Source organism: Drosophila elegans, unplaced genomic scaffold (genome assembly GCF_018152505.1).
Source record: "Drosophila elegans isolate 14027-0461.03 unplaced genomic scaffold, ASM1815250v1 contig_476, whole genome shotgun sequence".
Lineage (NCBI taxonomy): Eukaryota > Metazoa > Arthropoda > Insecta > Diptera > Drosophilidae > Drosophila > Drosophila elegans.
This window is the reverse complement of record NW_024545863.1, coordinates 1,000,220-1,022,359: the sequence shown is the minus strand read 5'-3', so window position 1 is coordinate 1,022,359 and position 22,140 is coordinate 1,000,220. Positions and strand designations below refer to the sequence as shown.

General features: G+C 43.3%; 1 protein-coding gene across 1 annotated transcript in view; it reads right to left on the bottom strand.

Annotated features, from left to right (window-relative positions):
- LOC108148728 overlaps positions 1 to 22,140 on the bottom strand; it is a 43,837-nt gene that overhangs the window by 3,683 nt on the left and 18,014 nt on the right. Inside the window, 17 exon segments of the mRNA XM_017275906.2 lie at positions 3,530 to 3,749; positions 4,740 to 4,914; positions 6,039 to 6,301; positions 6,935 to 7,072; positions 7,351 to 7,717; positions 9,046 to 9,294; positions 11,503 to 11,696; positions 11,781 to 12,671; positions 12,769 to 12,853; positions 13,413 to 13,444; positions 13,446 to 13,706; positions 13,799 to 13,966; positions 14,817 to 15,554; positions 17,962 to 18,601; positions 18,951 to 19,108; positions 19,582 to 20,106; positions 20,499 to 20,740. Of these exon segments, the coding sequence (XP_017131395.1) occupies positions 3,530 to 3,749; positions 4,740 to 4,914; positions 6,039 to 6,301; positions 6,935 to 7,072; positions 7,351 to 7,717; positions 9,046 to 9,294; positions 11,503 to 11,696; positions 11,781 to 12,671; positions 12,769 to 12,853; positions 13,413 to 13,444; positions 13,446 to 13,706; positions 13,799 to 13,966; positions 14,817 to 15,554; positions 17,962 to 18,601; positions 18,951 to 19,108; positions 19,582 to 20,106; positions 20,499 to 20,740 (5,346 nt within the window).

Genomic DNA, 22,140 nt, shown 5'->3' with positions numbered 1-22,140 from the left:
ATAATGGACTGATTCAATAATACAAATAATTTATACCCAGTTGAATATTATGTTGATAATTCTGGTAAGTACATCAATGTTCATTTTTAATATTTTTTGTAACCAATAAAACCGTAATAACTCATTATACAAGAGCTTATCTTTATCTTTTATAAAAACAAAAGTAAAACAGTGGGTTAATCCATAATGGATTCCGCCAATTACATAAATATTTTATAGCTACTTAAATACTATTTAGACTGGAACAAATAAATGTATTGGAAGCATAAAGAGAACAAAGTTAAATATAAAGGAAAACCCAACAAGCTTTGTTTTAGAAAGAATAAATATTTTTCATAAAAACAACAGTTAAACCATACGAATAACTTATACCCATTTTAATATTATATTAATTTGTACCTATTTTAATATTTTAATAATTAATTTGTTATATATTTTATTTTGAGGTAATTATTTACTTGCCTATTGCAGTATCAAATAATTGTTTAATTTTTATATATAGTTTTTTTCTTTTTGAAACAAAAACTAATAAATTCGGTAAAAAAAATAATATTTTACAAACCAATATCAATTTTTCCTGCTTTTCTTTACTTTTTGTTTGTTTTCTCCATTTCAAATATTTTTTATAACCAACAAAACAGAATGCTAAACCTACCTAATAAAGGGTGTGTGCCTTGTAAAGGGTTTTCTATCCTTTGGCTTGCGAGCATTTTCCAACAACTGGTTGACCAATATTGCCGCAAATATTTATTATTGCGTTTTGCAACTTTGAGGGCACATGTATATACGCTTTTTGCGACTTTCCCTGTTTTGCTGTTCTGCGCTCCTTTTTTTTAAGCTTTCGCTCTCCACCATATTTTTTTCGAGCAGTTCAGGGCAATCTGCATTGTCTTCGGCGACGCGGTCTTTTGTTTATTTTCGCGTGGAGCCCATAGCGCAGCTTTGAAAAAGAAAAAAACGAGCACGCGGATAAAAAGAGGAAAAAAGCGTGCCCAGAAATGGCCAACTTCCGCTGGGTTGGGCTCGGTGGTTCGGGATCCTGCCTGGTTGCCATATTCGAGATTTGTGTGTTGGCAGGGCCCGAAAATCGAGGCAGTCGCCGCCATTTAGTGGCTGAAGTAAGCATCGCGAATGGCCTGCTACACAAACATTGACGTTTCTCAAAGGATTTGCGTGCTGTGGCCATGGCAAAACGGACTCAGCAGTCGGCAATCCTGTGCACCGACAAAGTGCAAGGCAAATACGCAACGCTCTGCGCTCCACTCCCAATTTTGGCCACACATTCGCATTCTTCGACATATTTGTGGAGCAACTTGCATAATTTCTGGCCAGGAGTGGCCCAGTCGAAAGCTGTGCTAAGTTTCCACGCACAGCAGGTTGAATGTGCTGAATCAGTTAGCAGCACATCCCACTCTCTACTGGGCAAAAGGCAAAAACCTAAGAGCAAATTTTCTATTCTATTTTGTTTCTTTTGCGTTTTGTTCTTCTTATAAATGGTTGACGTCTGTTATTTTTTCTCGTTAGTGAATGAGAAAAGAGAAGGTTGTGGAGTTAAGGAATCGATTGGCTTAGGATGTTAAATGAAACGAGACTGAGCGGATTACGATTGACCCGTATCTAGGCGATTTCCATAGGCACCCACGTAGCTTTAAGTAAGAGTACCAGCTAATGAACCTAACCAGAATGAAAACTCAGGTTGAATAAGCTGGCAGATTGCTGCACTCTGATCTGGGGTTTTCTGGAGATATTTACTTCTCCCGGTGAAAACTCGCTCGTACTCTTATAATTTTTTAAAATTTAAAACCAATGTGAGTTATCAGAAACATCATTGTCTTATGTCTGTGTTTAACGACCTTTACCTTTTTAAAGAGATTATCAGAACATATATTATTATAATTTGCAGATACACATTGAGCTAACATATATATTATGTAAATTGTCTGTGTATTTGGGAACTTGGAGCACATTTAAGAAAAATATCTAAGGAGACATAAGTGTCACCACTTCTAAACAACCAAAAATGGTGTCTAAGAATTTCCAGGATAGCCACGAACAATTTCTAGACAATCATTAAGACTACGAATGTTTTATGCAATTATTCTTGCATTTAAACGCATTGCAATGGATATTTGCCCTCAAAAACTTTAAAAACTTAAGAACAGTAATTGAGGTGACAGAAATGTCACCACTTTTAAATAGCATAAATGTTGTCTAGAGATATTCAGCATATCCACGAATATATTTTCCAGATATACATTGAGTTTACGACTATCTTATGCAAATTATTCTTGCATTTTGGGCTTAAACCTATTAAAGCGCACTAGACTGAATTTTTGCCCCCGAAAAGCAGTCAACTAACATTTAAGCATAAGAGCATCGAGCGTGTGTGTGTGTGTGTGTGACAGTGGAAACGATAATAATTGTCCTGGAATTGCGCTAATAACAGCAACAGGGATAATTGTTGGCCAGCGCCAGCAGAGATACGCAGCAGCAACAGCAACAGTCGGTGTGGTGGTGTGTTGGCCGGCGACAGCAATTAGCCTTTCGCTGGCAAGGGCACACACTCGCACACACTCACTGGGACTAGCACACTCGCACACCCAATGCATTCATGGCCATAATGATCAGCGCCAAATTGTTGACCCGCAAACACACAAAGTGCGCCATGTCCAGCTAGCGAGCGCGTTTAAAATGGGACACTGGACGCAGAACCTGAAATCGGACGTGGCCGCAGCCAAATAAAGGATATTGCGAGCGCAAAGAGAATAAAATTCACTTGGTCAGAGGGTTCTGCCGATTAATGTTGCCCTTCTGTCAGGGGTGTCCCTTTTCAAATTGTGCGCTCCTCTCGTATTTTAAATTTTCATTTTCATTCCCCAACCACATCAAATGTCTTGTGTATAACGTTTTCCAAAACATTTGTTTTACTTTATATTTCAATACAATAAAATTCCAAATAATGAAATAAAAGAAATAGAGTAATCACTTTTGAAGGGTGTCTTGTTATGATTTAAAAAGGTGTCTAAAAATATGCAATGAAAAACAAACTTTGTCTTTAAAAATAAACCTCAAGAACTTTCGAGCTCAAAAGTGTTTGTTGCATACTTGTAGACAGCTTTTGAGGCAATTTTAAAACTCTAGTGGTTTCTGTAATTGGAATATTGGAACTGTAAAGATAATAAAGTTCGCTTGTCCCCAGTGTCCTTCTATCAGGAGGGTGTCCCTTTTTAAATTGTGTGCTCCTCTCTTATTTGAAATTGGGAATTTCGGCCCGCCATTTGCAACCACTCAACGCACTCAATTGTCTCTGTTTCGCCCCCCGTTTTCGCTTTGTGCAATTTTCTTATAACAACAGACAGAACAGAACCCGTTCGCGGGCCATGCGGCATTAAATGAATTTACAAAATATTTCTGAGCCCGTCGCCCTTACCCAATCGATTTCCCCCTTTTTGTTCCCTATTTGATCTTGGTATTATTTTTGTTATTTTCTTTGGCGCAAGTCCTCGAATTCTCGAATATATATACTCACCCACATACATGCAGGACAAAAGCAATTTCAATGCCGGAATCGAAAATTTCTCATTTTCCATTTTCAGCAATTCGAGTGCAAGTTTTTCAATTTTATGTCGCATCTGCGGTGTGACCACGACTCCAACTCCGACTCCAACGCCACCAGCCTCGGATTCAACTGCTCCAGAGCCCTTTCCCATAGGCTGGCTTCCGCTATTGACCACCATGCGCTCTAGACCCTGGGAAAATACAAAGAGATCTTCTATAAATACATACAATAAGCCATATATATACGGGACGGACAACCGCTCATAGAAATAGCAATGCGACTGGGCTTTTGAGTTTTTATCATTGCATACTTAAGTGGGTTTTTCAGTAATGGCCACGCTAATTGAGTGGCAAATTGTTATTGTTATGGCCGCTGTTGTCGCTGCGCGCCATTGCGCTTTCTCCGCTGCTGCTGCTACTGCTGCTGCCAATGATGATGCTGATTCGGATACCGAGGGCCGAGTACCATCATCAAAGCAAAAGGCAAAGCCAACAGCAACAAGGACATCATCATCAGAAAGAGCCACAGCGAAAGCAACAAAATGGGACAATTGAATTGCGTGCAAATTTCATAAATTGCTTAAAAAGTCGAATTTAATTTTCGTCCCAACGAACGGAAGTATGCAGGGCAAAAACAGTTTTTAATTACTTGCCGCTGCTCGCCATACTCTCGTAAACTGCAATTAAAATCTCAACTCTATATTAAATGCTGGCAAATTACGTTCGCCAACTGAGGAATTTCTTTATACTATACCACGAGTATGGCGACGGTGCAGCGCTTAAAACCAAATACACTACCTACTCTTTGTTGTATTAAACTCAATTTGGCAGTCAGGCCAATAAACATTTGGCTCTGTTGCTTCTGGCCATTCGTTTTGTTGGCTGCTGCTCCCTGCGTCAGTTATGACAGCACCCGTTGCGGTCTTTTCGCGCTGCTTTTTTCGGGAAATCGGGGTCCGCCGTTCGTTTCGAAAAGTTGTCAATCAAAAAACCAATTAAGCGCAACGTAGCTAAGCCACAGCAGTCAAGGGATAGCGGTACGTTTACGTTTACGTTTACGTTTACCCCGGTCAATGGCAGTCAGTTCAGTCAGTTTGGCTGACAGTTAGTAAGTGGCTAGACAGGCCTGACAAGCATTTAAGTGGCATGCTAAGTCGTTTGCCTTAAGTTGCAGTACTCACATGCAGAACGCACAGATACAGCTCCTCGTCGGCGGTCTTCTTCAGCACGTTGCTGGCCACAATGATTGAGTTCGATAGCAGATGACATTGCGGCACAAATTTCGAAGTCCACTCGATCAGGCTGAAATTGAGCGTCCACACCAGCTTCGTGTGCTCCACGCTAAAGGGCAGCGGACTGCAAAGATAAACCAGAAATGATTATAAAACGATATAGGAGAGTTGCTGCCAAATTAATTAGAAGTCTGACGACCGCAGAATTGCATCCACCGCTGGCCATGGCCAAAAAAACCCCCTCTCATTGCTTTTCGCGCTTAAAATTGCAAAATAATTAGTTCGCCGCTCGCTGATTAGTTCCCAAAAATGTAGGGCCATCTATTGATTTTATGGGCAGTGTGTTGCTGCTGAGGTTTTGGTGCTGGCATATTGGTTTCGCCTACGCTGCGTATGCGCAATAAAAGTTGTGTGCTTTGAAGAGCCAGCCAAACGGGAAAGTAATTTAAGTAATTTATTTCAAGGCGGCCAGTTAAAGCGTAAGTTTTGTCAAAGAACAGGGCAACAAACTTCTTGAGCAGTATATGCAAAATTGCATTCAAAAGCCGCGAACGAGAAGGCAGCTGCTGCTCAGCCAATAATTAGAATTTACTGGCGAGCATAAACAAGCAAATGCAACACAAGCATGAACAACACCATGGATCCATTGACTTTGGAAAATCTATAGAAAGCGATGGCAAAGTTTCAATGGCCATGGTTCATCGATGTTCTGCACGTTGTTGTCGAGTTATGGCAACTTCCTCTGCCGACATATCCTTTACCGAGACTGGGGTTTGGGTTTGCCTGCTTCCGGCGCAGTCCTTGAAAAGTTTTGGATAACACCCTAAACAAGAAGGGCTGATGGAATCAGGTGAAATCAGCAGCAGAAGCAGCAGCAGCTTCAAAACCACAGCGCCCAGATTCCGATGAGCCGAGGTAACTAATGCGAAATGAGAACTTTTGCCATTAGTGAGTGGATCTGTGGAACAGATATATAGTAGACATGCCAGGGGAGCCGCAGGAGTTGATGAGTTTCAATTTAAGACGGTTGCAGGCAGCAGGTTGCAGGTACGACTTTTGGCTTTCTAAGTAAGTTCCGTTTTCGATTTAATCCGAGGGCACTGCAAACAGGCCGATAATACCGACTGGATGAGGGGTTGTTAATTGCGTAGAGAGCCAAATTATGGACAGCAGATTCAGATACAGAGTCCAGCTTCTCAATTTCCATACCCAGCCATCAGGTATCCCGTATCCCGTATCCCGACTCACCTCTCATCAATGATGCCATGACGATTGATGTAGCCCACAATTAGGGCTCGCAACAATGCCAGCTCCTCGCTGAGCCGACCCATTGTCGTGTTGGTCTTGCTGCAGCACTCCAGCAGACTGAGCAGCCCCTGCAGCGTGGCGATGCGAATGAAGCTGTGCGTGCTCTTCAAGTAGATGTTGCCAATCAAGGAGCACAGGACCTGCAGCTCGCCCAGACTGGGGATGAGGAGGGCCTGGCTGCGGCACAGTAAGTAGATTATGTGCTGCAGAGTGCGAGGGCGGAGAACATTAGCAGCGAAAACAATGGAAAGGCAGTATGCTGCACAGGATATATAAACTTAATGGCTTTTTAAAAGTATGACAAAACTAGTTCAATTCCTGGATTAAATTTATACTAAATCATCTTTATAATAAATAAGAAATAATGACATGAAATGATTTACAATTCAACAAATTGGATTCTCCATGAAAAATTATGGACAGTGAATATATAGGCATGATTGCCATTAAAACTAATTAACTTCTATAATTAGTTTATTGGCAAAAAATAATTCTTATAATAAATAATATAGTTATACAAAGAATTCAACCAACTTGGATTTACGCAGTTAATAGATAGTATATGCTGCAAAGTGAAGCATTAGCATCAACTACAATGAAATGCCTGAATGCTTCATAGGAATTACCTTTACATATCAAAACTAATTAAGTTACAAGATTAAATAATTGTTATACTATTATATTATAGTAAAGAATGTTATATACAAATAATAATAAAGATTTTAAATAAACCCTTGTATTTACCACATTTATCAGAGCTTGTACATTTTATATAATCGATTTTCTGATAAATATAAGCATACGTTTTCTTTCTCTCACTTTGTGGCTTCACTCACCTGATGCGAAATAGTATCGTCCATGGCCACTTGCTCCTGCAGTTTGAGGCAGCGCTCCTTAATCCATTTGATGTGGTCGCGGCTCTCGCAGATCTCGCAAAACTTTACCAAATTGGGCAGCACCAGGATGTGATTCAGCTGTCAGACGGTATGGAGATAGAGAGAAATGTCGAAAGAGTTATGGCAAGTTGTGCAGCTGCTAATTAAATCACTGCCAAATCACGAGTCGCGACAGAGAGATGCCCCAAGGATTGTTCAAGCCCAAACTGTAATGTCCGTCGAGCAGCTTGCATAATCAAATTAAAACCCATCGAATGTGCGGCATGAACGAATGCACAGGACGTGACTGCCACGAAAGTTTGACAGGACAGGACAGGACAGGACAGACCAGAACCAGAACCAGATCCAGAACCCACCTCGATCATCTGCTGCAGTACGTCAAAGACCAGCTGCGTGCTGCTGCGAAAGTCAATTCCCGACAGCTGCGTAAAATGGCGATAGTTGCGCATTGCCATGTCGGGCACATCCGCATCGCCGGACTGCTTAATGTCCGTCATGTTGGCCGTGGTCTCCTGCTGCCCTCCGCCGGATATGCCCATGCCCATGCCCATGCCCAAGCCCACGCCCTCCATTTGGGCCCAGCTGAAATTGAGATCGTATTGATTGGCCGCAAAGGTGCGTGTGCCAATCACATTGTCGTGGGCCAGCTGTCGCTCCAGATTGGGCTGATAGAAGACATTGCACGCATCCACCAGCAGCTGCACCTTGTGCAGTTTCTTCAGGCTGCAACGGCATTTAAAAGTATTTAATCAAAGTTTAATAGGTCGGTTTGTCATATGGGGGTCATATCGGGTCGAAACCATTTGGAAATATGGTTATTCAATGGCAGACTGCACTATTTATCAAGCTGTGCGATTTTCTTACGCCTCATTTGTTAGATACATAAATTATCTTACATTTAACAACAATAGTTTTTTGAAAAATTATTTAATTTTTTGTTTGAATTTTGCAAACAATTTTTATTTTTTATTTTTTTTGTATTTAAGTCTTTACTATCATAAAGTTAAAAAAAAATAGGTTTGTTTTCCTAAGACCACAATTAAGGACGTTGCAGTATACACAATGAAAACACTTTATAAAGTGCTTCTTTTGTTCGGCAAAAATTTATGTAAACTTATCAGTTAATCACAAAATAAAAACATACAAATTGCCTATTTGTCGTGAGTGTAAAGGAGGTTTCGTCCTTTCCTAATTGCTGCCCAGCTGCTATCGATTAAATAACACATACGCACTGTTGACAGAGCAGCAGAAATGGCAAGTTAAAACTATTTGCTTGTAATTAAAAACTAATTTATAAAGTCAACAACGGACGACAAGGATTTGTCAGAGTTTCGTGTTACCCAGAAGCCAGAGCACAGTACACTATATCATATATAAAAGCCATTGGCTAATAAGAAAAGTATGTTTGTTACGCAAAATTTCCTAGGGGTCTGCCAAACAGAGTTTTTGATATTTCAGCTTTAGCTAGTGACTTTGCATCGCTTTTTTCAGATGCTTCTGCCGTTCCGTTCCAGGCAATTGAATCCCGGCAACCACGGGGACATGAAAAAAGAGAGTTTTTGGCACTCGTTAACTTTTAAAATTATTTTCATAATTCATGTGTGCTCCACTCACGTCACGCCATATCCATACAAGTACACTATGGTATATGCAATATCCGTGGTCCCATCGACAAAGACTTTTTGTCGCTTTTAATTAAAAACGCAGACATTGTAAAAGCACCCGAAAACTTGTTTACCAAATTGTTTTTGCTCGCTCTCCCATGTTAACAAATTAGTTGCGCATTTAAAGTTGAAGGATTTTTTCGTAACCGAAGGGACTATATAATATATGTATATATGGGGCTCAGGATATACACGCTCATTCACAGACTCACTCACCAACTTTTGGCGTTCGCATTTAATTTGTACTTTTTGCCATTTACACATTAAAAACTTTTCCTACCACTACCACTGCTCTCTGTGTGAATTTTAATTTTCATAAATTCCTGCCCATCGGAGAGGACTTTCCCCGCCATACTACATATAATACCGAACTGGAGGAAAACTCACCTAACGCTGTCACAAGTGATGCGCTGCCAGCGAGTCGTGTGATGGAACTGTCCATTGGTCTGGCCCACAATGGGAAAAGTTTTGTACGTCATTAAAAGTTCGAGGATGGCCTGCAGGCAGACCTGCTTGATCTGGAACTGTTCCTGCTGATCGACCATGTGCTCGTCGTACAGCTTATTGATCAGCAGCAGGCAGGTCATAAAGTACTCCTCGAACTGCTGCCGTGTGGTGAAGCCGAAGATGGAGAGCCTAAAAACGAGAATTCAGAGTGGCTATGAGTGTCAATTTAATTACGGACAGCCAGTCGGCTGCTGTGCGTATGTACGTATATACGTATTTACGTATTTACGTATATACTATATATACTGTATACATGTGTAAGTAATTAATTGAAAATTGAAATTTCTGCATAAAATGTTTCCAGCCAAATGCTTGAAATTTTAATTCAATTAGTACCCGACCTCTTCAAATATTTAAAATATGCAATATGCATGCGTATAAAGTGTGTATGGTAGTTTGTAGCCTAAAATGTCAATTAGTCTTTGATTACTTTAGGCTGCCATGGCCGGATTGCCATTGCCATTGCCATTGATATCACCATCCATCGAATGGAGCCCGAGGTACTGGTGCTGCTGCTGTTTCTGTTGTGCCACCACCACGATGGTTTCTGTGCAATTAGCAACAATGTTTCTGGAGCAGCATCCGCATTCTGGCATCCTGGAATCCTGGTATCCTGGCATGACGTGCCTTTTGCTGCCAACCATCTGCAGCCGGCACACATACATTTATCTCACTTTGCTGCTCATAATTTGTTTATATCGCTGGCTGCCACGTCGGCGGCTCTTCCTCCTCCGCTGCGCTGTCTTTTAGCTTTTAGCCCGTTTCCCATTTCCCATTTCCCTGCCCCCAAAAAGCATGTCCAATGCTGATGCTGCTGCTGATGCTGATCCTGCGCACAGTTTCGTCTAATAGAGTTGTTGATGTTCCGCTCCGTCAGCCCTTTGGGGGATTTTGTCGTTATCATCCTCGCAGCTTTCCGCGTTGCCTCGCCGTCTTGCTGTTGCTCCTCCGCCACTATAGATCCCCTGCTGATGTGGTTTTGATGTTTGTGCGGCCAACAAGTGCGAGTGTGCGAGTGCAAGTATGCAGTAGGTGGCGGTGAAGTCAAGTTTTAGGCTCCGGACATGCTAACCAACCAGTGCCACAGACATCTAGCCGTATACAATTATTCCGCCCAATTCCTGGCTGATGACGATTCCGCTTTCAGCGTAATGATGACGACTGCCATCGAAACAATGGAGCTTTAGCAATAGCAATAGCAATGACTTGGGCTTGGGCTTGGGCTTGGGGAGCCTGTCAAGTGACAAGGACGAGGCAAACAAGCCAAGGACAATGACGATGACAATGAAGTCTTACGGCCATATGTGTGAATGTCAATGTTTGAATGTTTAGTTGTTTGGATTGGTGCTTGTGTTTGTAATGGAACAACAGGATGTTGATGTTTCCAGTTGCGGTTTAGCCGTCGTCGTTTCCATGCTCATCATCGCTCCATGTAGCTGGCATGCGCTCGTCAACGCTGTCACACCATTGTCAGCAACTATGCTGACGCTACCGCTCTGCTCGACTCAGCTCGACTGCTGCTTGTTGTTGTTGTTGTTGTTGCTGTGTAGCAGGACTCAGTGACAAAGGCAGGACACCAGCGACACCAACACCAACAGCAACAGCAAGGACAATGCAACAGAGCCCGGCCAGTTGATAAGGGAAACGACAGTTGACCAGGCGGACAATGGAGCCTCCCAAATTGACTGGTTTAAGGTGAGTCCCCAAAAATAAGCAGATTTAATTAGCAGCATTTGAAGTGTGAAGTACCATGATTCCCCATAATATTTGGCCCACTTAGGAAGTAGGTTTTAATCAATAAAAACTTTTCAGTTGACTTAAAAATAAACTACTTCTGAGAAAATGAATTTACACAAAATCGGATAACCTTAATTACAATACAATATTCAAAAAGTGTTTGTGGAGTCGTATTTACATTTAATGATAGTTTAATGAACCTCGACTATTAACAAACAATTTTTTGAAAATGTTTCTATTCCGTGAAATGCAAAATTATGGGTCACTAACGAAAAAAAATGTGTGGTAATCATGAATAATAAAAACATATAAAATGCAATTACAAATTACTTTTAATAGCTATGTATTTAAGTAAAAATTGGTGGTAAGAGAAGAAGTTGGATGTTTTGAGCTCCACTTGCAACAGTATTAATTTGAACAAAATTTAAATTGTATCGTTTAAAACACATATTAGATTTAAAATATTTTCACAGAGGCCAATTAATACTGCCAACCTGTGCCTAAGTTAAATCAATTGACTTGGCTTGTAATATTCCTCAGTGGCGAGCAACCTTTAATTTCAACGTTGTTTTGCATCTGTAACCCACTCCCCTCACTCACCTCTTGACAAATTGACGCAGGATATCCACATCGCTCAGACTGTCCACAGGAATGGAGGGCAGCTTGCCATCGGCCTGTTGCTTCTGCTGCTGCAGCTGCTCCTCCGGCCGCTGGATGAGCTCGTGCGGGGTCACGGCGTAGGCATAAAACTGGTGTGTACGCAGCAGCGAGATGCCAATGGAGGCCACCAGTGACTGGGTAGGGATAAAGCGAGGAAGGAAAATGGAAAGTGCTGCTGGCTCAGACTGACAAATGACCAGCCAAGGAATGTCACTTACCAGTGGCACTTGGAGCTGCGCCAGCTCCTGCCCTGCGAACTGCTGCCGGGCATCCTGCTCGTCGCCTGCCAAGACCCTGCCGCTGTCCAGGGACTCGATTTCAATTTGAGTTTCAATCAATTTGGCCAGGAAAATGGCCTGCGGTGCGGCACCCTTTTCCCTGCCATCCCTGCCCCTGTGTCTTCGATAGAAAATGGTGTGCTGCAGAGTGCATCGGGCTATCGAGTTCAGCATGTCCAGCAGTTGGCATCGCAGAGCCGCATCCTCACCGACATTAAGCACCCGCCAGACGCGTGGCTGCTGCAGAAGTGCATCCATGGTGGCCAGCAGCACGCCCAGGGCGCCCTGCTCCGACTCCTGTCGCATTGGCCTGGCCAAAATCTGTTTGGCCGCCCCGACCAGCCAACCGAGGTAGGCCAGCAAAGGCGCCAGATGCTCGGGACGCAGCAGGTGCTCGCCCACGAACTTCTCCATCAGCCGGGCATCGATGTAGATGAGTGCTGTTTGCTCCGCATTCCGAATGCATTGCATTAGGGTGGCCACCGCTCGGGCAATGTCCAGTTGCTCTTCAGTGGGCGGCGCCTTCTGCTGTTGCTGCTGTGGTGTGGCCTCCACTTTGGCCAGGAGCAGGGAGCAGGAAACACGCGCCAGCGGCGGCAGTTGCATGTAGTTTATGTGCGGTGCATGCTGGATGCACTTCTGCCGGAAGGCGGACAGCATGGCAGCCAGTGATCCCGCAATGGAGTGGCGCAACAACCTGGCCTCCTGTTCGGCACCCAAACTTCGGAGCAGTCGCTGCAACTTTGGCTCCGATTGGATCTCCAGGAGCAGCTGCATCAGTTGCCTCTGCTGCTGCGGAGCATCCGCATGCTGGGTGGCGAATTTGATTAGCTGTGGTGGGCGGTACAAAATGTCGTCAAAGCAAGAACAACAAATTAGCTGTGGCACTGCCATAATGGCCGAGTGTTTTTTTTTTTATCCCATTTACCTGGGCAAAGAGCCAGCCCTCATCAATTATGCGCGACGGCGCTGCAGTCTCATTGTCCTGGCGGCGGTACTCAAAGTCCTTCAGTCTGCGAGGCCAAGCAGCGCAATGAAACATAAATAAAAGCATCAAGCATAATGAGAGTCTGCTGATCCGAACCTGGAGTACGTACTCTTCGGTTTTCTTTTAGTGGGGGTACATTCGGTTGTCAAGCAGGGGAAAGCCCTCACAGAAGGGTGGGTCGATTTGGATTTTAGAAAATATTTACAGGAGTGGTCTGATGGATTCTTTAAATACTTTTGATTATAATCACAGCAGCCCAAGAGTTTGGGGCCTGACATGCTAAACCTATTCAAAATTAAAACAAATTGAAAATAATATTTAAATAGCAACCAATTTGTAAAGTTGTATTAATTATTGGGCTTTTATAACTGAATTATTTATTATTAATGTTTAGTTTCCATCCCTGATATTTATACCATTAAACCTACTTCAGTTTTGTAAACTTTCTTAAAACTTTTAAATAAATAAATAATACAATAAAAACATGAAACCTGAAAACCGACCCACCCTTGAAACCGGCCATGCAATCAACTGAATATAAATTGCCCTGGCTTGCAGTGAGTAATTGCAGGGGTATTACTTACAGCAGGGTTCGCAGTGCGTCCTGGTCCTCCCCCGCCGGCCAGGTCCCCTTCCACCAGCCGCTCGTAGATGACGTTCCTGGCGGACGGTCCGCTCTGGGCGCTCAGTCGCCGGGCCAGCCGCTCCACGGGCAGCTGCACCGAGCGCTGGCCCTCGTGCAGCTGGTGCAGGCGACTCAGGAGCTGGAGGGCCTGCAGTGTGGCATCCGCATCCCTGCCGGCGTCCCCAGAGGCCGACTCCTGTTCGCCGGCCTCACAAAGACGTCCCAATAGCCGCAGTACGATGCGAATGGATTGCTGTGGGGGAAAGTATAAGGGGGAAAGAACAAGAGGGGGACAACAGGGCGGATGAAAGGGCTTTGTTATGCAAAAGTCCTGCGCACACTTACCCTACTCAATTGGTGCGCGTTCCGGAGCAAGGCCACCTGCAGTAATGAGCCGCACTCGGGACGCTCTTGGCATAGCTCGCTGAGGAATTCCAAGTGGTCAGCAATTAGGAAATTCAGATACCGGCCGTCGAACAAGCGGCGCACTTGTTGCGCACTCCAATCGCAGCCCTGCAATTAGTGGACAATTGTGATTTGTTCGCATTCACGGTGATTTATCGGTCGAGGGGGGTGAGGGGTTGGGACATTAGCCAACAAGTGGCGCATGTTCGAGTGGCAATCGTTTAAAATTATGCCCGCCAATGAACTGTGCTTAAAGTAAGCCAACCGTTTAAGCGCTCACTTAGTTGCCGGCGGTACAGTGAACCGAAAACTGAACACTGGAAACCGAAAGCCGAAACCAAAAACCCGATGCGGTGAACCGCAAAATTGCGAGTGCGACAACTGTCAGCTGGAAAAATTCGCATTGTCGTATAGTATATGGTCTGGGCAAACCGGGGGATTGACGGCCCAGCAACGCTGTCTGCTGTCTGCCGTATGCCAAATTCAAATTAAACTAATGTGTCTGATTCACCATTACTCCGCAGCCCGCTCTTTATTCAGCTACACTGGGAACAATTTGTACAGTCTGTACCATCAACCAAATATGGAGTTAATGTTTTGTCACAAGGCCATTTGAGGAGAACTTGAAATACTTTGAAAAATTTAATTTAGCTTTGGGAAATGACCATTGGAAAAAAAACCCTTTTCTTGGATGTTAAAAAATTTCAGAACTTAAATTTTGAAGTTTTGTAATTTTTGATTTACAGTTTAAATTATGATTTTATGTTCAGCTTTTATCACATAACATTTTTAGTTAAGCTCTTGTTAAATGAACTTTTAAGGACTCTTTTTAAATATTTTGGATATTTCGTTGTTTATGTAAAGTACTTAGCACCCCCAAATTGCCTGTTCAATTAATAATTACCTTACTAGTGAGTGCTGTAGAATTTTTAAGTACATTTTCTCTCAGTTTACTTACCACATTTGCACGACAAACTTCGCGTAGCACCTCCCGCTGCAGGTTCCGTTTGAGCGGCAGTTGGGCGACGTGCTCCATGAGGGCCACCGGTTCCTCCAGCCGCATGGCCAAAACGAGCCTCAGGCAGGCCAGTAGTACGGCATCCAGCGATCCGAGTCCGGATCCTCCTTGGCCGGCGGCACTCATCAGCAGCAGCAGGCTATAGTATTTGCAGAGAAATTCAGACTCGGCCAAAACCAAACGGAAAACCGATTGAAGTGCATCCTTGTGCCGCGAGCGGCAGCAGACGTTGTTCACGGAGTCAACGAAGCGCCCGGCCAGCTGGCAGTAGGCGTGGCCCGCTGCAGGAGCGGAGGAGTTCGGGTTGGAGTTGGAGGCGGAGGCGGAGGCGGAGTCCCAGCCCAGCAGGGTATCCAAACAGGCCAGAAGCTTCTCGCTGAGAACTTTGGCGAAATAGTTTATTTCGCTGATGACCGAGCGGCTGGCGGAGGAAGCGGATGAGGCAGCCGCTCTAGCAGCTGCCGCCGCCGAAGACGTCGATGGCGCATCGTCCTCCTGCCAGCGAGAAGCTGCCGCCGATGATGTCGGTGGCATCAGCTCCTGCAGACGCCGCTCGGCTGTTCGATTATTTTTCAAATAAAGTTTTATGTGATTCACCAAATAAATTTCCTCGGTTTTCAGGATTACGTTCTCCAGCATCACCATGGCCAGAGCTAAATCACCAAAGTTGCCGACGCCCTGGAAACAAAAAAGCGAAAAGGGAACAGGATGTACACTCAGAAAAATTAGTGGAATAAGATTTGAGATTTGGGAAATATTTTTTACTTTACATAGCGCAGAAGGTCACGGTTCCATTCTCAGCAGTGGACAAGAAAAACTGTACGTGTTTTTTTAGAGATATATATAAAATACTTAATGTTTTTATTTTATTTATAAGAATTAAATTAAAACATGTGAGGCAAGATTTTTTACTCCAATTCAAGAACTTTTAGATATATTTTTCACTTTTTAGGTACCCCTTTTTGTACCCCTTATCTTATTCCTAATCTTTAGGTCATAAATGTTCCTAGCGCCCTTTTTTTGGTAATGTTTTCAAAAATTTTACGTAATTTTTTCCCCTTTTTAGGACATTTTTTTCTGGATGTTAGTTCGCCGGCTGATTACTCCTTTCGTTGTTGACCGCCAGTGCAGTAAAGTGTGAAACTTTGCATAAATTTGTGTGACAAAGTTGCCAGTGCCAACATCAACATATTTTCCGGCAGTAATTAGAAAGGAACCGAAGCCCAGAGCCCAGTACCCAGCCCCATCCTGCACATGTGTCGAATGCAATTCCATTTGCGCCTGTGGTATACATTTTAAATAAGCATTTTTCTGAACGCTCCGTTTGTACCTCCTCGAGTCAATGTTTACACGCAGAATGTTATTTAAGTTGCGGTGCAATTTCAATTTCAATTAAAATGTTGCTGCCATAAACTAGTCACCACACAAAAAGGGGAAACTTAATTACTCATGCCACCTGAGCGACAAAGAATGCATAAGCCCTGTTAGTTTCTCTAACCATCTCATCTTTTTTATATGTCTTAATTAAATAAACGATAATTGGTTAAAGTTTTTAAGCTATGCGCATAGCTTACAAGTTAAATGAAGTTGAATTGCCTTGGGCAGTAAAGTGTCAGGTCGCCATTAATATGGGCAATTGGGAGGGCATGTTGCACATAGAAAAAAAATGCCAACACAGAAAAATGATTTCTTTGTTTATACAAATTTCTTGTGTTTCATTGATTTATTTGTTAGTCAATTGAATAGCATTAAGCCAATTCAAATAGTAGAAAAAGTATATTTTTTAAAATTGTTTTGTTATTTTATGTTTTGGCCTTTGAAAAGTATTTCAACAATAAAAATAACAGAAAAAATATTTTTTTATTCTAATTGTGAATTAGATTTTTTTTCTGCGTGTGGGCGAGAGTTTGTGCGACCAGCGGCCAAGGGCGTTAGACAGGTGGATGCATCTTCATATGCCATCGACTGCCTACGACAAGTACCACGAAAACCCCGAGTAGCAACACACATACGCCCAGTTGTGCTAGTGAGACTGTGTAATTAAGTTGCTTTTAACTGTAGCATAACGGTTGACTGGTCTATGTGGGGGGCGGGGAATGGGTGGCCAAAGGGGGCGTGGCTGGCCCTAAAGGCACGCTCTCGCAACACGAGTTGCAGGGCAGGCAGACAGGCAAGGCAGCAGTGCCGACAGTTAATGCATGTGTAGCTTAAATGCGCATTAATAGTTGAAAATGTGCGGCGTTGAAGCGTAGGTATTAAAAATGTCACGTATACGACATGTGCCACATTAACTACAGCGCCACATGGATCAGCAACAGCAGTGGCAACAGCAGGGGCAGGACGAAATAAAAAATTGCCCCGTAACTGCAACTAAGTGCATTCGTGTGTATGTAAATGGGAAGGACCACGGCCATGACAAATCGTTGACGAGGGCCTAAAGGTGTTTTGGAGAACCTTTTGTACTGAAACTTTTCATAAAACTCTTTAGGCATTGACTCTTTGATGGCAGTCAGAAATGATGTGCCATCGCAGCAATCGCTTGTCATCTTTGAGCCCAAACAGCTGCCAGTTAAATGCCCCATCGAATCAAGTCGACTTCAATTCATGCAATTGCAGGCGTTGATGTTGGCCCTAAGTACCAGTTAAGTCGCACACATCGTTCGGCCATCGCTCGTTGCCAAACTGAGAGTGTTGTAATTTGTGGCATTACTTCAATTATATTATTAAGTGGATGCCAGGCACGCCCGATGACACCTACTCAGGACATTCATATATCATTTGCCACTTGCCATTGGCAGTTTGCCAAACTGTATGTGTTCATTTGCATGTCGGTCGTTCGGGATTTTAAGTTTCTGTCTGCATTCATAAATATTACAAATTGCTTGACGCCTCGAAGTGTGTGCGTGTGCGTGTGTGTGTGTGTGTGTGTGAGCATATGTATATTTAAGCAGGCATTTCGCATATTTATGAGTTCAATCGAGGCAGGCGGCAGTCGCCAGTCGCCGTAATTGAGCAACTGATGGGCAGCTGCTGTGAATTGGCTGAGTGCCCTGTCAAGTTTTAGGCCACTGCATATTTAACTCACCTGCTCGATGAAGAGTTGCAGCAGCTGCAAAAATCCCTTACTATCGGCCAGCACATGGTTGCCATTGTTGCGGAAGCAACTTTCCAGCAGCCGCAGATCTCCTGCCGAATGGAGTCGCCATTGGCGGGCACAAAGACTGCGACACATCGTTTCGTAGACCACGTCCACATCCTGAGCACTGCGAAATGGAGGAGTCTCCAGCTGCTGGACACTGCGCTCGAAGAGCAGCAGCAGGGCCAAAACCTGTTGGCTCGGCCGTGCCTCAATGAACTTCTCCAGCATGCCCAGCACCACTTCCCGCTGGGTGTCGAGTTCCCGTCGCTGGGCCAGCAATGCCTCTCTGGTTTCCGGAGTAGGGGCCGCACTCAAGGGACTCTGGCAAGCAGTGCGACCTGAGCCTGAGCCTGAGCCATGGACAACCTCGCTGTTGTCCAGCGCCTCCTCCAGCTGGCTGTGCATGAAGAACAGCTCGTAGCTGAGGGTTTTCAGAGCCAGCAGGGCCACCTCGCGAATCGAGCCGTTGGCCAGCAGATTGTTGGTGACGCTGATGATCTTGGGTATGGTGATCAGCTGCCGGTCGCTCTTGTGCGTCAACTGCACCAGGAATCTCAGCATGGGGGGCACGATGATGAAGGCGTTCCTAAAAGGAGATAAAATTATAATAAAGCAAAGTAAGGCAGTAAAACATAAGGGTTTTATATTTAAACTATTTGCATTAAATAAATAAATATTATAATGTGCTTAACATGCCTTAAAAAAAAAATTGGGAATATATGTTTTAAAATAAAAGTCACGTTAGACATGTTTAAACGGTAATTTACTTTCTATTATATTGGATATACATTTATATTATTTTATTTAAATTTAAATGTTATTGTGCTTTTATTTCGTACATCATAGTAACATGCAAAGGCAAATATATAATTTTACTACATTTCACATCATTTTACTACAGCTCAGGATAGATTAATGTGCAAGAAATTACTCACCTATCTATGCCACTTTCGATGAGGTCCATGTTGCTTAGAATTTGCTCGAATATCACATTCTTGGAGTCCAGTATACTGTAGGTTACATTTAGATCCAGCAATTGTGAGAGTAATCGCAGTATGGGCGCCTGAATCAGCGCATTGGATTTCATAAAGAGCTGAATGAGGGTAAGAGAATGGAAGGTGGTATATGTTACATACAGGAATACAAGTAGTCGGCAAAATTTTGCCATTAATAAAAGATCAATGGTTGCACTCTGAGCCCACCATCCCACACTGACTAGCACACATACACACACGTAATAGATTAAGGACTGCTCCCGAGGATGGTTGGTATTCCGTGTCTGTGCATTTTTAACAAATTGGCTACAACTAAAATTAATTAGCATTCGCTGGCCACCGTTTCGTTGTTACACTCGGACAAATACTTAATAAAGGTATTAAACGCTGATTTTCTTATTTATATAGATACAAATTTAGTTATTTCGTTGATATCCCTCAAGATTATTTAAATAGTCATTTGCTAACTAATTGTGTACATTTTTTGTGAGCAATGTGTAATACCCATTAAACCATTCATATTTTTTAGTTAAGTCTTTTATGGTTAGCTGGTTTCGTAGAGTGTACTCACCGTCAGACAGTATATGACCAGCGGCTCGAATAGCTTTATAAGCCGGACGCAGTCGCCCGTCGGCGGAGTGTTCTGCTGCAGGCCCTGCACAAAGAGCATGCCCATCTGTTGGAGTGGGGCAGTGGCATCAATTGCTGCTCCTGCACCACCGGCCACTGGTTTTGAATTTATTGTGGGCAACAATATGGAGCCGGCGCCATGACCCCTGCCCTTGGCCGCAAAGTAGGGACGTATGAAGGCGGCATGGTAGTGGTGGTGGCCACCATCGTTGGCCACCGCTGGCTGCAGCCGCAGTTGGCTGGCATAATTTTGGGCGAATAAATATTTCAACAGTTGCCGCAGACATGCAACGCACTCGGCGGGCGCATAATTTATGAGCTTGGTCAAATAGTGGAGAATTTCTTCGATTAATTTGAGCTCCGGGGGCGAGCTGGCAGCCATGGCCTCCAAACAGAGGCTCAATGCGTTGAGGCAAGTTTTCAGAAGACAAATTAATAAGCTGCCGGCCTCGTGATTTATGGTTATCTGGGGAGTAGAAAAGTGGAAATAGAAGATGTGGCCTAATGCAATCCGCACATTAAGTTGAAAGTTTTCTGTTTGAGCTGCGTCTGCGAGTGGCACAAAAGTCAAGTGAGGATGCTACGTTGGCTGCATTCCGTCGTTGCGGGTTGAATTTTTACAACTCATTGGTAGAAAGTGTTGCATATAAAACGGCGCATTGCGCTGTACGTGCAACTCACGGATGGGCTTCTTCGTCTCCAACTCCATCGCCATCTCCAGATGGATGCTGGGGGGAAATCTCAGTGCACGTGCTGTGCAACTTTTGCCATTTTGGGCGCCACCAGCGCCGCCAGCGACTTAATGGCGGTTGCTCGCTCTGAATCCGCGAATCTGCGAGTCCGTGTGGCTTGACTTACCTTGTAGCTGTCATTAGCACCTCTTAAAATGTTGTAAAGTTTCATGTAAACGTAATCGCCGGCAAAGTAACCCACAGCCAGAAGGGAAGCCGCTGCGCCCTGTTCCCTCAGCTTGGTGCTGCCAGGATGCGAGGGACGCTGATTGGTGACCAAATGGTGGTAGATGTTCAGCATCTTGACGCTGTGACGCAGCAGAAAGTCCAGATGTGCGGCACATGGCTCTCCATGGCTCAACATGGCACCTGTTATGTGGAATAATGGGTTATCCTCGCTTTATAATGGCAAATTAAGTGATCCCGCCTGGGCTAATTGTGTTAAAATGCAAACGAGCTCTTAAAATTATACAAATGCGACGTAATTGCGGCTCACAATATGAAAAACGCATTAATGGATTTGCAATTGAAAAATGCACGAGTCAATGGGAATGGGATTGCCATGGCAATATCCAACGTTTGAACTATATATAATGTGGAATTAAAACAAAAATTGCATAGGTAACAAGCGGAAAACGCTTCAAAGTACGCTATGATTTATCTGCATTCATTAATTAATGTGTGCGTGGTGTGTATCCACGCAACATTTCAATTTATGTGTCAACAATGCAGCGAATAAGCAATATAAAGTTGCATTTTGTAATTGCAAAGGAAATGCCAATGTAAAAAAAAAAAACATTATTTACAAATAAATTAAATTGTATGCACATAAATATTTATAAAAATTAAGTGTTAAGGGAGCCATTTAAAGAACCCCTTTGGGGGCCAACAATGGGCAAAATGAGGATATGCCTGCGGCTCTGGATCGCCGTTTGCATTACATTTACTAATTAATTGAAAACTGCACACAATCGCAATGAGAGACGCCGCCATTCTTCCGTTACCAATTTATATTTATTTATCGCACATTTCAGTTATTTTTTCCCTTTTTGGCGCCAGGGCAACGTTCGATTATTATTTCACGGAAAGGTGGAGTGCATTTGCACTGCTCACGATATGTAAGTAGATGAATTAAACCACAGGATACAACACAGAGCCAGTCGTATACGGACAATTGTGATAAATTACTCCCCAAGCCATTTAAAATTCATTTATTATTAGTGAATACTACAAATCTGCTACACAACTCAGTTTATTGCAGTATGCCATTCGTTCATCTAACTCAGTCATTTCGAAAGCTCATTTAAAATTAAGGAAAAGAGAAATTTAAACTTCAATTTATTAGTCGAAAATAAGGTCATAGTCATAAATGTAGGTATAGAAACACACTTAATTTCCATTACTACCTCAAAACCATGGTAATGCAGGTGGTTCAGTGGCTTTAAGCCATCGGTGAACTGTGAATTTACATAGGCAACAATTAAGGGATTTTCGTTGGCTGTTTGTTTTGGTCGCGGGCATGAATTGGAAACTATTTGCATACATTTTGGCAACTGTCAAAACTTATCATGAAGCGGACGCTGCCAGAGTGTCGGAAAACATTTGGTGGTGCTGTTTTCACATCGATGTCCAGATACGAACACAGCCACATAAGTCCACACTCCGGCTTTAATATTGAATTGTTGAATGTGCAATGCATGCAGGCGGCACAAATGCAAATGCAAATTGCAATAGCATAGCGATAGTGGGTTAAGTTAGGTGTGTGTGTG